This window comes from Chroicocephalus ridibundus, chromosome 5 (genome assembly GCF_963924245.1).
Source record: "Chroicocephalus ridibundus chromosome 5, bChrRid1.1, whole genome shotgun sequence".
NCBI lineage: Eukaryota > Metazoa > Chordata > Aves > Charadriiformes > Laridae > Chroicocephalus > Chroicocephalus ridibundus.
Window position 1 is genome coordinate 12,112,019 of NC_086288.1, and position 12,933 is coordinate 12,124,951.

The following is a 12,933-nucleotide window of genomic DNA, read 5'->3' on the forward strand; positions in this document are numbered from 1 at the left end:
AATTGGGCTAAGGACGTGATCAAAAATATCTGGAATAAACTACTATGTAAACTTAGTCTCCCTAAACTAAATATAGTTTTTCAACAAAAGGTACAGAGTAATACTCTATCCTCATATTCTCAGTCCCTCCCCTTCTTTAGGAAAAAAAGAGCTGATTTTGACCTCAACTGACCATAATTAATCACTCCTGATCAAACAACTGTCCATAGAGACACCATAAAATCTGACTTTTTTTTCCCTTGGACAGTTCCTCTGTTTTCTGCCCTTGAAGTCCTGTTCACGTGGATTTTTATGTGCAACCTGTGCCCACAACACTGCAAACCTGGACAGAATGACAGACAGACAAGCCAAAGAAGAGGTGAACCTTGCAAAGGGGCAGGTTCAGCTGCATTTCATAGGAGCACACAGTGGTGGGGAAAATCAACGGGAGGGATGGCGCAGCAATGGTGCCTCAGGGTGCTAGCATAGGGCAGTGTTGACCAGAGACTGTATTTAGGGATTCTGAGTTGGGGTGCTCACGGTGTGGGACAAGAGCAGGGACAGAAGGGCTCGTAAAGAGCGAAAATGCTCTGAAGTAGGACAGGTTGTTGCAGGCAAAAGCGGTGGAGACTGGAGCTGGAGATGATATGGGGAGTGGATTTGAGAGGAGCAGAGAACCAAAAGGAGGGAGGGTGGAATGGATGGGCTGTCTCTTATGATGACAAGAGGTTTGGGCTTGGGAGAGATTCAGAAATGACTGCTCAGAACGAGAAAATCAGAGTTTGAATGATTTGCAGTTAATGAAAAGGTTTCTTTAACTGGATCCCTGACTGATGGCAACTGACAGACCTGTACAGAGTTGCCTCCTCCTGGTATCTCTGCCTCTGCAGCCCTCATACTAGATATGCAGCGTGAACTGTTTTTTCAGCCTTCTCTTTCATTTTGCTTTTCTTCCATTCCAAAATGTGGAATGAGACTTCTCACAATTATTTGAGCTCTGTCTAGTTTAGGGGAGCCAGAAGGCTTTAATAACATCTTTTAGGGGGTTCTGATACTTGTCAAGAAAGACCAACCTTGTAAGAGCTGTATTTTCTGTGGTCTTTAAAGGAGTCCTTAGTTTTTATGGGTTAGTTGTATCATGGTGTTGCGTAATGGAGTCTTAGTTTCTATGTTCATAGTGTGGATGCAATTGTGAGAATGTAGAGTTATTGAATTACTTCAAAGAAGTAAGTTCTGAATTAGGTTTGCTAATAGATAAACTATTTCCAGGGATTTCCTCATAGAAGACTAAAGTGATAGTTAAATGCAATCTGAGATATCAACTGGTAGACAGTACATCATGTCTGGCTCTGCTTAGAGTTCTGCAAGAGGACATCTATAAACTGGGGAAGCCCTGAGAACAGAGCTCCCTATCACCTTTAGAGGCTATCTGGGTTTTTTCTTCTGAGTGAGGGGAGGAGGAGCATTAAAAATATACATCCTAGTACATTTAACATAGGTTTACACAGGTTGATTTTTTCCGTAAACTTTTTATACTTTTGTACACTAATCTTATAAAAGAAATCTTCCAATTCACTTGTATAACAAATGACTTTAATCACAAACTGCAAGCACATTTTAAAGACTTTTTTGTGGTTTCTACTTTTCCCTTGTTTAAAAATTCATGGAGTGGTTTCTGACACTGTGCATGTGAAAACTGCCGTGTCAAAAAACCTCTCAGAAAGCACAGAACTTGTCAAAAATTATTTTAACCTCTGCCATTGTATTGGTAGGAAACCTGTTTTATTATGGAATAGCTGATCATATTTTGCCATTTTCTCTGCTATAATTCTGATTGTGTTACTGTATATTGGAAAAGAAATATAAAGAGAAAAATGTAAATTATAATTAAGGATTGAGAAGTTATATTATCAGTGATATTTTTCAGTCTGCTATTTATAACCTGCTATGAATTTCCTTCTAACACCTGAATGTGTTACATTTACAGTTGCGTTTCTTTTGTAGTGTGCATTGGTTCGTGAATGTACAGCCACTGAAGGCATAAGTGGTAAAGACAACTTGCCTTCATTAAATGCAGGTAAGTATTCTAACATCTGTAAAAGATGACTATTGCAACACTATGTCAGATCCTGAAAAAATTACAAAGATTTGTGGCAGAGCTCTTAAAAGGCTCTTCAAATGATGCACAGATTTTAAAGTTTAATATTTAATGTTTTATACATATTTGACAGTACCTGAGAATCATGAGGAAAACTTTCAGAAATGTCAGTTATGCTTTCTGCTAAAATCTCCCACTACAACGTCTTTACTGTTCCATGATTTTCAAGACTGCTAGTGACTTCGGTGGGCATGGAATTAACCTCATAAGTTTTTGTCATGTCGTTGCATGACGTTCTGTTAAAGTAATTGTGCATTATTTGCAACTGAATACCCGGGAGAATTAATCTCTCTCTCATAGCTGATGAAGTGGCCATTTCAGTTTGAACTGGAAGCTATATGTTCTAAAATGAAGGAAGCTGTTGGCAAGGCATTCTCAATTCTAGGTCAACTCTGGGCTTGAGTGTAGTGTTGAATAGATCTATTTCTCTTTCATTATACTGAGAAATATTACATGCTGATATGCTGCACTATAAAAGTTTTATTAGCCCAAGTTTATGAATCTCCATTACTCTGCAGTAACAATGTCACAAATAAGTTATATGGGTCATCTGAAACCACAGCGCTGTCAGGAATTCTGGGTATTTGCTGCATACAGTTGAAGAGAAATGTTACTGAAGTTTTGAAACCTTTTAAAACCCTTACTGAAACTTTTTTCATATGACTTCACTGATAGGACAGCAGACTTATTAGACTAGCTTTGCAGTCTGCAGGAAGCACTAGAAACCTCCATAAAATAGGTTTTTCCATGTATGTATGAAAGCTGTAAGTTTTTTGCTGTGATTTGTTGAGACTAGATCAGAAGCAGGGAAAAAAATTTTTCTTCAGAACTGCCATTTCTTCTCATTGATTCAATGTGAGACTAGGTATGTTTGTGGAAAGGATATTTGTTGAGAATTACTAAATGCACAGGAACTACATCTGGCTCTGGAAATTCCTGAACTGAAGACAGCTGGAGGCAGGGAGAGTATCTTGCATCTCTAGGTATCTATTTATGTCTCTTCTTCGAGACAAGGTACAGAGCCGGTTGGACCATTTGGTCTAACTCAGTGCAGCCGTTCTTTGATTCTGATTCTGTATGTCATCCAGATAAGTGGGTCTTAAATAAATGACATTTCTGTTCAGACAAAATGTTACTGATTCACAATTGTTTCTTTTCAATTTGCTCCCTTTGTTGGGTGGGTTTGATTGCGATTTTTTTGTTGGGTTTTTTTTTTTGATGAGGAAATGATGGAGCTTGGGCAATGTACTTTGTTGGAACTGTTGGAACTTCCAAGGTAGATGTCAGTTTTGTGAACGGTGAAGTTTAGCTTACTTTGTCATGAGTATTTGCACGTGATTCTACAGTATATCTAGACAACTCTTAATATTTCTACATTTATTGCCCTCATATACAAACACACAACATAAAACCAAAACCCCCACCCTACCCAGCATTGCTAAGGTTTATAAAGTCAAACATACCATGAAAGGTTTTTTGCCATTTTTTGTTTTTGGAAAGAGTTGAGGGGAAAGAGCAAAACTGCAGATGCATATACAAGAAATGACAGCAGGCAGGATATTGTAAAGAGTTTTCAGTCACAGGAAGAGTGTTCTAATAAATACTTATTCTTCAGTCTGTTTCCTGTACTTGTGACTTCCTCTTCTCGCCCTAGCATTGCCTCCACTTCTCTGCCGACACCTGGCACCAGTTACAGGTTTTGTCAATCCCACTCTTTTTATTGAATTCACAATTTCTTTTCTTAGAAAATTTTAGCTCTTCTTTTATACTCTCAGCCTCTTTGCCCAGACATTCAGACTTCTTCCTCAGCATGCCTCTATGACTGGTCTTCATGTGGGTCAAAGTTCTCTGTTGCCTGGGGACTGGCTTTCTCATATGGGTACCAGTGCTCATCTTAAGGGTATTGTGCCACACACATCTCCACCCAAAAAACATATGAATCACACGTGCACAGTTTTGTTGGTTGGAAGGATGCAAGAATTTTCAAAAAAGGTAGACCCTTGGTGCATGTATGAGGCGTTAAGTTCAAGTTTTGAGTTTTTACGTACTGAGATTTCTTTTCCAAGGCTTATGTCGCTGTCAGATCTTGGGTAGATTGTCATAGATAATAGTAAAATGCACATCTCTGTAAAAGATTTACTGTCAGAAATCAAGTTTATAAAGTACAGAATTGCAGATTCCTGGCCGCATTCTGTGCATCTGGACCATCTTAACTGAAAACTTAAAAAAATAATCAGTTTAGGCCAGACAAATTTCAGTGTGGCAAAATTAGAGGCAAGCAAAAACAAGGACTGAAGGGAAAGGAACAATATCAGTAATGCAGCAGAAGCGATAACATCAACGTTGCCTGCACTACTTTCCCTGCTGTCTACATACAGAACTACCTACAGTACAGTATATATTCCATATACATATGCATTTAGTACATGTGTATATGGTTGTAAAGATTTCTGGTTCCTTCTGTCTCGTGTTGTTTATCAGGCCTTCAAAACTATGGAACTGAAAAAATACCCCTATGTGAATCTCTAAGCCTGTAGGCATAGCTGCACAGTAGCATTCTTCTGAAATTTAAATCTTAGTATAAGGAACTCGCAGCCCTCAAGTGAGTTACGAGCCACTTACCGAGTGAGTAGGAATGAGTATCATATTTCACAAAGGCTTATCACTATTCCATTTATACCCCAAGAGATTGAATTTATATGTCTCAAAATTCAGTTATTTATTTATAACACTGGAGAGTTTGCCAATTGTTTGCATGTAAACATATTGCGCTTTACAATAAAAAAGAGAATAAAAGCAATTGAAATTTAGCAAAAATTAAGAAAGTTGAAATTATTCTTCCTGAGATGATATGCATAACACACCTGTGATACAAAGGAAGATATAAATAGAAACACTTAGTAAATTAGTATATGGCAACGTTATGCTTTGATCTATGTTTGTTATGGAACAAAAATGAAAACAGAGTATTCGGTCTTTTATTAATTTTTTATTTTACTTGCAGGAGAAGCAGTGTGAAGGATATTGCATGGAATAAAAAGCACAGTGTCTTTAAATTTAAAAATGAGACTGTACAAAAATATGGATGGTTAAATATATTGGCTTTTAGGCTTCATGCTATGGAGAAAAGCTTTTAAAATAGTTTGGTTTTTTTTTTCTTTTCAACCACTGCAGTTCATCTGGATGTTATTCTTTTTCAGTGCCTTTCGTGATCACTGTCTAAATACAGGAAACATTCACTCATTTTAATAACTACTTTTTATAAAAGTCAAATCGCATCTTGCCATTCTTACTGTTTGGGTGGTTTTACATGCCTTCTGCATTTCTTTTTTAGACAGCTTGTTGTAATTAGAAAGCAATTATTGTTGCAATTGGAAAGGAAAATACATCTGAGATTTTTATGGAATCACATGCCTTCAATATTTCTGTTTATAAGAAAAACATAAAGTACTGTGCAGCTCTTACTGACGATCTCAAGCTTTAGCAGTACTGCAAATGGGAACTATTTGGATTCCTTGTGAAAACAAAATTCCCAGACTTTTTTCTGAGTTTGTAAATGAAATTTTTTTCATAAACCGAAGGCGAGATGTTCTGACCATTTTTTAAAACTTGCAACATGCTTGAGATTATCCCCATCGGAAAATTCAGACTTGGAGGTAGTACCCAAAGAGTAGTTTAATAATTGTAACAATGATAAAAAGTCACAACTTTGGGTCCATTTTCAAAGTGATCCCTAGTCTCCCTTGCTATTATGCTGCAGTCATGTTGGGGTTTTGGTTTGGTTTGGTTTTTTTCCTGGGATGGTGGTAGTGATAGTGGGGAGATGGGAGCAAAAGAGATTGCAGAGCTACGTATGTGCATTAGGTTCTCATAGGCAAATGTGAATTTTTTGAATGTAATAGATTCTGAGTGCAAATTTAAAGGCTCTTCTTGGAAAAACATCCTTTGATAACTTCTTAGGAAGTAGATATAAAAAGGTAAAATAGAGAAAAGAGCCTCTTGTGTCTTGGGGTATCATCATTTGAAATGTCCTGATAAAAAGTATCAGCCTGCTTCCTAGTGAACAGCTGGCACTACAAAAAAAAAAAAAAATATTGAAAAAAATTAAAAAAAAAAAACCTAAACAAGCGAAAAAAAAGAAAACAACCCAAAATTATTATCTGTTTTGGCAGGTTTCTGTTTAAGCACAGACCTGAGTTATGCCTTAGTTTCTTGAGCTCTCTGTGACATCTGAAGATTGTCATTCCCTGTCTTATTGATGGAAGATGATCTGTGCCATATAGCTACTTTGTGGATTGACAGAGGCTGTCAGTGTTATTGAGAAAACTGATTTCATTAATTAGAAGAATCTCAGCAAAAGAGGAGGTAAATAGGAAACCATTACATGTTTCAATCAAGTGATAAAGCCCAGACACTGGCTGTAAGTTGATTATAGGCATAGGACTTGGAGATGCTTTTTTTTGTCGTGGACAATAGTTAAGTCTGTGTGGTGAGGATTCTCAAGCTGTAAAATGTGTGTAAAGATGCTTGAACATTGAGGTATTTTGGGCGTTAGTAGTAAATAAAAAAAATGCTGTTACTCATTTGCTATAGCTATCAAGCATCTATTAGGCTTATTTCATAACAGTAAATCAGAATTTAGTTTTTGTAAGTGAAATCGCTAATAAAAAAAGGCAAAATGAGCCCTAAAAAGGTTTCCAGTTTCTCATCGAAGACTGACAATTAAAGACATCTCGGTAGAATGATGGGAATAGAAAACAAGATATCTGCAATTGCTTAAACATGATTATTTACAACATTCCTTTCTTTATGGGTTACGAAGAACTGTTTTACTACAGATATCTTTGAATCTGTGGTCTTGTTTTAGGCCTTTCCTAAAGGACTTCTGTTAAAAAACAGTTTGATTAGATAGACAAGACAGTTTGTGTATCTTCAGTAACTTAGTCTGTGTTTTTCATTCTCTATAAATCAGCCTACATAGGCAATAATGGTAGCAGGGGGTTGTGAAGCTGAAATTTCTATTAGTAGATGTCGTTTTGACAGCAACAGTTTCCTCACAGCGCACATGGGAAATGCATTCCTTTGAGTTATAGACCATTCCGTGACAGATCAATGGGAGCCTGCTCTAAGGCAGCTTTTTCCAGAAGGCTGATAGAAGGGTACTGTTGGAGGATTTGGATGGCTGTCCAAAGTCATTCTGAGTTAGGAAGCAGTGGATGTGTGTGTTAAATGACAATCATTTGTCTCCAAGTAAGCTTATCAACGTAGTCAAACAAAACTTTTCTTTCCTGGCTTTTCCCCCATTTTCTCTTTCTGGAAAATTAGTTGGGGGCGGGGAAGAAGGAAAGGAGAGAGTATAAATTTCCCACCTTTATCATAGAGTATTATTGTAAGATCTGGATGGAAACATAGCCAACATGTTAGAGCTTTAAAATAAAAAACCCCAGTGTTAAACAGGGTTTTAAACATAACCTTCCAAGACATCAAGTAAAGTGATTTTTCCTGTCACAGTGTGTGTCAGGTATTTACAGGATTATTATATTTATTTCTGTGTAGTGGCAGTCTCTTGACCATGTCAGTCATCAAGTTGACTCTGAAATGGCATCCTCTTGACCATGACGATGGTCAATTTTACTTTAATGTAGATGCACACCATCTCTTTGTGTTAACAACTTCCGTGTGTGCATATCATGGAGAAGATGCATCAGTTATAGATAAACTTTGAGGCATTGTTCACTTGTCCCATGCAATTTATTAGGAACGTGAGTGATTCTAGCAGACAGTAAGGGATAGCATTGACAGTATTGTGAGTTCATTGTTTATTTGTGCATTCCGTTTTTCCTGACTGTATCTTAAGTGTAAGAATAGAGAACACAATTTACATTCTCACTACACTGAAATGCTAAATTCACAGAATACCTACTGTGCGGGTAAAATGTGATTTATCTACTGTGCTAGTAATAATTTGTCCTCCACATGCTGCTATAATAAATTAAATAAAAATTTAATATTTTTAATAGAATTTTAATGGTTCTAAAATTAATTCTAGAAGCATGGAGGAAATAATGTATTATTTTTGGATGAAATTGTTGTCATAAATTTTCAGAGTTGCATGACCATAGTAAAGCAATGATATAATTTTTCCTCTCCACAGTGTTAAAAAACCCGATCTGTAAGTTATATAGATTCCCTACTTCTGACAACAAGTGGATGCGGATCCGGGAACAGATGGCTGAGACCACCCTCTCTTTCCATGTTCCTAAAGAACTGATCAATCTGCACATAAAGGAGGATATGAGAAGGTAAGGATGAAGAAGTAGCAATAGTAAATACTAAATTTTATTTTTCTGAGTTGGAATAATGTAAGTGATGAGGTAAAAATATTAATTTGTAGTCTGAAATAGGCAAAACATAATGATCTTTTTGGCTGCTAAGAATTTACAGCTGTAACTGAACAACAGAATTGATTGCTCAGAATTTTAAGGACTCCAGTGACCTCCTAAGTTCTGAGCGATGAAGTGTGCTAGAGCACAGTCATGACTTTAAATGTGTAAGCATCAACATTAGGTTAACAATATAAATATTCTGAAAAGTTAGCGTTTTATAAAGAAACAACACGTGACAAGGGCGTGAACTACATTGTAGTGTTTTTGGCTTTGTGTCTGGGCAGTGCTAATATCACAGACAAACATTATGCAAGCAATGGAAAATGACATGTTTGTAGTTAGTAAAGAAGCAATGAGAATATAAACCACATTCCTCTAACTAATGTAAATTAGTTAGCATAAGAAAAGGATACCAAAGTTATATAAGTTTGAAACCTTTGTTCATGTTTGGCCTTGTAACCAGGAGGGACATCTGAGGATCATTACAATATTTATGGCTTGGGAAAAAAGAGGATAAGGGAGCGCAAATGTCCTAAAATCCTTTGTATGTCCAAATTCCCACTGCAGCGACTAAAATAGCAGCCTGTCCTTGGATACTTGTAAGCTGTGCTGATACAACTGCCGAAAAAAGCAATATTTTAAGCAGTCCAGGGCTTCCCTGAGAGATATCTTCTTTTTCCAGCCATAACGGATGGTGTAGAAGAAGGACTTTCCCCATGAAATTTGCCTCACTCATAGATGGGCATCTGGTCTCATGTATAAGAGTAACACTGGGAGCTAGTGCTGCATCCCAAAGCTGTCCTGTGTGCTTTCAGGCAACTCCCTCTGATGGAGGTGTTTCTTTACAGTGGTTGTTTGTCCTGCAATAGGAGTTTATTTTCTTTTTTATTCACCCCATCCACTGCTTCTGTATGATCTTTTTATGCCAACAGAACAGCATGTGGGGAGACCAGAATCTTGCTTTTAATAAAGTCAATGGACTGATAAATACTTATGCATGGTGATGATGGGTTATAAAAATCGTATGAATTGTTATAATACTTTATTTTATTCATTTAATACAGTGTTTAGGCATTTATGGCCTGATCTTGTTTGAGAATACTAATGTGTAAGTTTTTTTAGTAAGCAATAAAAATGGATTATGATGACTTGCACAGTTCATCCACTTCCCAGATTTTCATTTGCCCCATGGGTAAATGCCTTTTAAATATTAGGGGATTACTTTAACCACTTTTACTACTACTGCGTTATTCTCTCCAAAGGCATAATGCAAGTAATAGCACTTGCTGTTATTTCACATCATAGCATTCACCTCCTCGGATAAAGTCACAGTAAAGAATAACCGTGGTTTGTTTTTTTAATGATTATTCAATAGTCAGCAAAACAAAGAAAAGCTTTGAGGAAGCAGCAGAAGTAAACACTGCCCAAAGATTGAGGCAAGTGGTTCTGATTTTCCTGGCCGCCAATGTGGTTAGCATTTCAAGCCTGGTAGGAAGTGTGGGTGCGAGAGAAAGAGCCAAAGTAATTGTATCAGTCTGAGGAAGGAGGTAAGACCAACCAAGAGGAGCAACTACTTGTGGTGGAATACCTAGCAGACAGTGGGAACAGGGGCATCTGTGTATCACTGTATAAGCATGTAGGTTGGAGCTTCAGCTTTGTATGGGCTTTGCTTTTTAAAATAATTGCAAGGATGTGTGCTCTTGTGGACTCCTTACGTTTTTAAAGTAGTAAAACAATGTTAGGAGGATGTTATTATGTTAGTTCTGGAACTCATACAAAACTTATGCTGTACCATCCTGAGGCTATTCTCTTGTGAAGTATTCTCCTCTGCATCTTTTTTCCCCAATTAGTATAAAAGAATAAATATTTTTGTCTCAGAGGCCACTTCTTATCATCCTCAGCTTGTTTTATTTTATTCCTGTTGTGGCTTCAATACAGTCGGGTCTGAAGCAATTGCCTATCAAAAAATATCCAAGTGTTAATCCCATTCAGTATTGTATTTTAAATTGTAATTTAAATTCCCTTTTCTCATAGCTCTTAAGATTTTTTTTTTATCTCTTGGTAAAACTACAGTATTCATTGTTAACTAAACTTTATTGAAGTGATACTCTGAAATATGTAACCTCTAAGGATGTTTAGCTTTGTTTTTCAGCATTAAATAACGTTTTTAAAGATACGTATGCATTAAAGATTTTGTCCTTCAAACCTTGGAAGAACTTTAAATAGGAGCTATGTGGTAATTTTTATTGTTCTGATAAGGGTCATACAGTCTGCTTTGCTGTTTTTTATTAAGAAATTATATCTGTTTCCTCCTCGAGGTTTTCCAATGAGTCCTTTTCCCTGGTTTTAATATTTCTTTACACTAATCTTGTCCAGATATTTTGCATCTCTCATGCAGGATTAGCCAAGTAGTTCTTCGAACCTAATGATTATAAAAAAGACTTGGTAGTTTACAGTAATTGTTCAGAAAGTTGGTTGACCCATATAATCTAAGCTTGCAATTGTAGATGTAACTTGTGTTGCACTAGATGAGCACAGCAAGAGATTTTAGGAAGCTATAGTAGAATCGGCATGTGTCTTTCAGATTTGCCACTAAAGCTCTTTTGAGTCTCTTGGAATCAAATTTGGCTTTGCCTGAAATTCCTCTTACTTATGGCTGAATTTGGCCCATGGCATTTGTCGTCAAACCCATAAACAAATTTCAAGGATAAATTGCTGAACTTCCCTTGAACCCTCTCTCCAGAGTACAAAGCACACTTGGGCTTCCTCCTGCATTGGGCATGGCTCTTCTGTCCGAACTCCAGTAACCTTTTCTTGTGCAAATCTCTGCTGGTTGCATGTTTTTTGATTTCTTTCTTGTAACATTACAGAATGAGGACAAAGTTCAGACTGTCTGAAAGATGTATGTTTTTCTACTACCTTTTAATACACAACTTCTATAGACAAATGGAGACCCAGGCAGAAATGCCATGTGTTGGGAGTAGGCATTGATTTTTCCGAACCTTTGCATTGTATTGATAAGACGTAATAGCATAAAAAGAAGTTATTCTGAGTAAACTTACTAGGGCTTTTGAAGTTCTTTGAACCAACCACATTTAGATGAGCACTGGCAATATGCTGTCCACTTAAGGACTTTTAAAACATTACTTAAATAACTACCTTGCACAAAATGTTGAAAAAAGTCGTTTTTTCAACACTTAAAAAATCCCCAAACGTGTCAGTAAAGTGTAGCTCAAATACATGAATATGCAGTATTTACCCCATTGTGCATCAGAAAGGATGCAAAACCTTCCTCCTCTTATTCTCCCATCAGTTACTGCGTAGAGGAATACAAGTATATGAATGTAAGTGTAACCTGAATTTTTGTTAGTAGTGTTTAGGCAATTGCCTCCTTCAAACATGATCAGGCTAAAACCCATAAATTTATAAACTAAAGGATAAAATATATTGTAATGTATGAACACTGTGCAATTCTCTGTCATCTTAATTTCACTGTTAGTAAATAATTTTTGGAAAAGATGGTTCTCTGTGGAAATCTAAGAGGAGTTTTCATATCAGACTTAAGGAAGTAAAATTTGCTGGACTTTACCTTGTTATTGCGCGTTTCAAATTGTAGTGCATTGGAATGGAGCAACATTACATGACTTGCCTTGTGATAGTTACCTCTACATAACATAAGTGATTATTCGGCAGCGCTAAAAGCTGTGAAATGTTAACCTACCTACGGACTGTCCTGTCTGAGAGGTTTGGGTTTTTTTGTTGATGTTTTCTGCAAAATCCACCCAGCTTTTAAGACTGCAGAAAATCATTCTGCACCAGTCAGCAATGCTTCTCAGAGACTGGCTGCTAAAATTTCCAGATGTTTATTTTGTGCACAGCATGCCCCGTTCTCAAAGAAGTCCGTGTCGAGCAAACGATATAACTTGTAGGTTTCCTTAGAGCCTCCCACATTATAGTGAAGGACAATACAAAGCCAAAGCAAAAAATAATCTTTTTCTCAAGATTATAATTATTCTAACATGCTCAAATTCTGTCATCACAAAAAGCATTTGAATTTTTATGTTGTTAACTAGAGATTTTGCACTTACCAGTATTTATGGGTCTAATAGCACTAAGTTGGGTGTAATTTTGTCAGTTCATGTCAGTGGGGGTGCAGAGAATATAAATTAGAGGTGTTAAGGCGATTTAAAAACTTTGTACAGTTTTATTATGTTGCTTGTGTCATAAAGATCCCCACTGTTTATTTTGAACGAGGCACTTCGATTAATAAACTGGGGAAAAAAAGAAAACAGAAACCCACAAAACTATTTAAATGCTTGAGCAATCATGCAATTAATAATGTGATTAGTGTTGCCACATATATCATTCCAAGTTGAGAGAAAGAAAGGAAGTTATAAATATAAACTATGA

At 36.6% G+C, this 12,933-nt stretch overlaps 1 protein-coding gene across 3 annotated transcripts in view; it reads left to right on the forward strand.

Annotated features, from left to right (window-relative positions):
- INPP4B (inositol polyphosphate-4-phosphatase type II B) overlaps positions 1-12,933 on the forward strand; it is a 329,605-nt gene that overhangs the window by 212,942 nt on the left and 103,730 nt on the right. For all 3 annotated transcript variants that reach the window (XM_063335598.1, XM_063335597.1, XM_063335599.1), the window contains 2 exons: positions 1,984-2,056; positions 8,292-8,439. In XM_063335598.1, the coding sequence (XP_063191668.1) occupies positions 1,984-2,056; positions 8,292-8,439 (221 nt within the window). The remainder of the gene's footprint in view (positions 1-1,983; positions 2,057-8,291; positions 8,440-12,933) is intronic.